The sequence below is a fragment of the Eschscholzia californica genome, unplaced genomic scaffold (genome assembly GCF_041429995.1).
Source record: "Eschscholzia californica isolate CP2 unplaced genomic scaffold, dmEscCali1.0.p SCAF_4, whole genome shotgun sequence".
In the NCBI taxonomy this organism is placed as follows: domain Eukaryota; kingdom Viridiplantae; phylum Streptophyta; class Magnoliopsida; order Ranunculales; family Papaveraceae; genus Eschscholzia; species Eschscholzia californica.
Genome location: NW_028238461.1, coordinates 50,702,104 through 50,706,145, shown reverse-complemented (window position 1 = coordinate 50,706,145; position 4,042 = coordinate 50,702,104). Strand labels below are relative to the sequence as shown.

Genomic DNA, 4,042 nt, shown 5'->3' with positions numbered 1-4,042 from the left:
GGTCTAGCATCACTTCCTATTCCATTGCCAATTTTTAGGGCTTATTTGCTACATCTATAAAGTATTTTTCACAAGTATCTCAACAATTTTCATGGTTAATGGCTTAATGTACTTGCCAATTAAAAAATGAGTTATTTGAGAAGAGAACCCCAAAATTCTTCATAAAAAGATAGGTTTGGGATTGAGATTCCAAAAGGAAGATGAAGCAATACTTTGAATTAAGAATCTAATCTTAACCAATCTGACGTCATATGTTCTATTACGTCAATATATTAAAGTTCAATGAATTATTCAGTGGGACGGAAGCACATTATCGAAAACAGATGATGATATTCTCCTCATTTTTCCATTTTCTAAGCATTAGCGTACATGAAAATTAGCACATAATTAGAAATTTAAAACTAAAACAAGGACCCACCAGCAACAAAGAAAGTGAAAATTACAAGGACAAAAATACCCATCCTAATCCCTCCTTATACCATCACTAATCCAAGTCCACTTCTCTATTTCCACAGTGGTTTACAACCTTAATTAGTATCTTAGAAGTAGGATTAAGCCTTGTTTGGTGTTTCATTAGATCTCACGGCCGATTCCGGTACCGGAATGTTAGCGGGAGTGTGTCTGTAAGCATCTGCGTTATGCATTTCGCCATCTTTTCCAGTTTCAATGTCTTCAATTGTGGACAATTCACCATTTTCCTCAATACCCTTAATCGGTTCTCGGACAGTTGTTTCGGTTTCTATTTCTTTGTATTCTTTGTATTTTCCCCATAACACAGAATATAAACCCGCTACAATCAAAACAGCACCAAGAATACTACAACAAAAAAAATGAAAGAAAAAAAAAAATTAATTTAAGAAAATAAAAGAAATTACGAAAATACCCGTGGATTATGAATGAAATTATAAATAAAATTTGGTTTGTTAAAATTACCCTCCAAGATAAATCTTTTCAGCAAGAATGAAAGATCCCATGATTGCAACAATAATCATCATCAAAGGACTAAAGGCAGTCACAAAGACTGGGCCTCTTTTCCTCATAACTAGTCCTTGAACATAGTAAGCTATGCTTGATGACACAATTCCCTGCACATTAAATGTTGCATATCAAATTATTAACTATATATTTTAGAGATAGAAACCGAAAGAAAGTATATATTATGTAAATAGGGAGAGAAAGCGAAAAAAGGAGAAATAAGAGAAAGAGAGGTTACAGCATAAGCAGCAGCAAGAAGGTTCATGTCCCAACCAATAGACCAAGCAGAAGGTTTGTGCTCCATCACTAAAGTGACAGCAATAGATTGTAGTGTACCCACCAAACAAATTAGAGTTGTAAGCGATAGATGAGCTGGGTATCTCTTCAGTGTTATTGCCTGCAAAATTTTCAGTCCGAATTGTTTTATTTAGCGATACAATAGTCATTTTAAGTTATTTCAGATAACAACGTTTTGGTTCAGATTTATTTTATGCTAATTAAAATTTGACAAAAATTAACCCGACCAAGATATTCACATAAGTCGGATAAGAATTTAACCTGCAAAATGAAGAGAGCAGCCCAAGCAAGAGTAGCAATAATAAGAAGAATAGATCCTTTAAGAAAGTCTTTGTCAGCTGCATTTGTACTAATGTTGTCCGAGGATGTTCCACTAGTATCATGTTTTGCCCACACCAACTCCATGATTGGTCCTTTGTACAAAGTCATCAACATCGCTCCTGCAACTGTCACTATTGTTCCGACTACCTTCGCTTGGCATCTCACTTTCTTTATGTCAATTATCTCCATCCTTCATTTCATTTCATGACCACATTATTAAGTTAACTCATAAATTAAAAAATGTTATTGACACGATAATGATGATGAAGAGGTAAATATGTACCGGCATAAGGCTGCCATGACAAATGTCATTGCGGGTAACATGTTGCTCATAGCACATGAAAAGGTTGGAGACGTGAATTTTAACCCCGCATAGTAAAAATTTTGATCAATCACCGGTCTGTAAAATTGAACAAATTTAAGTACTACGGTTAGAAAATGGAGACTTACATTTTTTTTATTTATATAGTTAACAAATATTGAAGATTAATAGAGTAATATACACTAACCCAAGTAGAGCCAACACGAATATTTGCATGAAAACTGCGAATGTCATCTTAGGTCGGATTTTCCTAAAATAGAATTATATTAGTGAATAGTTAGAACTTTTCCGTTGATGAAGATAATTAAGTAGCTTAAGTTTATCATATTGTAGTACCTTTCAAGAAATATTGCAAAGGGAGCAATAGCAACGGTAGCAAAAGCGTGACGATAAACAACAAGAACGTAATGGCTCATGCCACGGTTAAGAGAGACTTTTGTAATGATATTCATTCCGGCATAGCCGAATTGTAAAGAAATCATGGCTATGTAAGGTTTGCATCTTTGGAAAAAGCTATTATTACCTCCTTGATTCTCCATTTTAGCTTCTTATGACTCAAATTCACTTAAAAACTATGTACAATTAAGAGGAAGAAGAGAGAAAGAGAAAGAAGAGTTGTTGTTAATAGTAATTTGGTTGTGCCTCTCTTAAGGAAATAAGTATGATAACATCGCATATTTATATGAGTTTTTTTGGAGGATGAGTCTTATCAAAATCATTTGAGGCTTACGTGTGCTTGTGTTTGTTTTTTGTGTATTGATGGTATAGAGTTCTTACATGTGTTCAAAGCATCGTATTGTTCTAATCTTCTTAGTATAATATTCCTAGTACTAAAGCATACCTACAACTAAGGGCCCTAGTCTAATCTGCCAAACCATATAATGGGAATCATAAATAAGAAAAGTTATAAATATCTTAAGGAATTTAGTGGTGATTCCATTTTTATAGGTGTGTCCTTGGTGGTTATATCAAGTAGATATGATACAGATGATAATCGATCAAAGAATAATGCTACGAGAATGATATAAATTTGTGGAATTCTCATTATCAAGAATTATCTTTACTGTATAAAAGATAAACAAATACAACATATATTTCACAAATTCATAAGGTAAACTACTGAGTACAATACTCGAACTTACAATCTCTGGGTATGCAATACTACGGAGTCATTTTGTAAAACAACAAGCACCACTATATTTGCATAAATGTAATAATGTCTCGTAACACTGTCGGGATTGTCAAATAAACTTTTAGTCGACTGTGTATCTTTTGATTTGTTTATCAATTATAATTTCAATTGCATACCCATATTTTCTACGATGTAATACATACTATATATGATCGTGAATGTTCACTATCTGAGTAGTAACATATGTGTCTCCGTTTGCTCCCTAAAAATTTTTGCCCATAGCTCTCTCATTTTTATCCGCATGAAGACCCTACCTATATAGAGGATAACATATGACTATAAATGTTGGCGAGGAATGAAGTGTAAAATAAAAAAAATAGGACCCACAAATTTGGTGTAGTGGTAACCAATTGGAGAGGCACCCAAAAAAGGGTGCATGCTGATGTTATCACAAGTCTTTTTTCTCATATTTTTTTCCAAGTGGAAGTTCACACGTGTCATCCACCTATGGTTAATCATTTTGACTGGGCCAACCAATAAATCTAACGGTTCCTGATCCCATCTTTTGAGAAATGAACAAATCTCAGCCCTTGAAAGTTGAGGATTAAATGACGTCGGCCAAAGATAAAAGTGTAATGTTTTACTTGTATAAGATGACAATGATTGTAGTGATCGTATCTGTTTTCTCGTTTGTTTTACCCAATTACAACTATTACAAGAGAGATCGGTGTCAAATGTACCCATAAAGTGTCTAATAGTGAAGGTAAAAATAATGAAAATGATATGAAAGTTAGAAAAGATTAACTTGCTGCATACTGAGATTTCTATTTTATTGAATGTCTTTTAGGTTGAGAATAAGAAAACTCTCGGTTCTTTATGAACTTCTACTAAAACATAATATTTTCGGTTTCATGTATTTCACTATGACACTTTTGCAATTAGGCTTTTCATGGATTATAGTAGGATAAGAATGATCTGTCTTATAAATAGACCAA

At 33.4% G+C, this 4,042-nt stretch overlaps 1 protein-coding gene across 1 annotated transcript; it reads right to left on the bottom strand.

The window, feature by feature from the left end:
* Positions 1 to 310: 310 nt before the first annotated feature.
* On the bottom strand, positions 311 to 2,832 carry LOC147545775 (WAT1-related protein At5g07050-like). The gene is made up of 7 exons (XM_086637965.1): positions 2,252 to 2,832; positions 2,103 to 2,165; positions 1,877 to 1,993; positions 1,534 to 1,783; positions 1,214 to 1,372; positions 934 to 1,085; positions 311 to 816 (listed from the first exon to the last, which is right to left on the bottom strand). The coding sequence occupies exons 1-7, from the start codon at positions 2,452 to 2,454 to the stop codon at positions 552 to 554; spliced, it is 1,209 nt and encodes a 402-aa protein (XP_086494091.1). The 5' UTR covers positions 2,455 to 2,832; the 3' UTR covers positions 311 to 551.
* Between the last annotated feature and the right edge of the window lie 1,210 nt (positions 2,833 to 4,042).

Excerpts from the sequence above, each read along its gene's own strand:
- LOC147545775 (XM_086637965.1), bottom strand. The coding sequence starts at position 2,454 with ATGGAGAATCAAGGAGGTAATAATAGCTTTTTCCAAAGATGCAAACCT. Across the intron at positions 1,373-1,533 it reads CTGCTCTCTTCATTTTGCAG|GCAATAACACTGAAGAGATA; the intron begins GTTAAATTCTTA and ends AAAATTTTGCAG. Across the intron at positions 817-933 it reads GAAAAGATTTATCTTGGAGG|TATTCTTGGTGCTGTTTTGA; the intron begins GTAATTTTAACA and ends TTTTTGTTGTAG.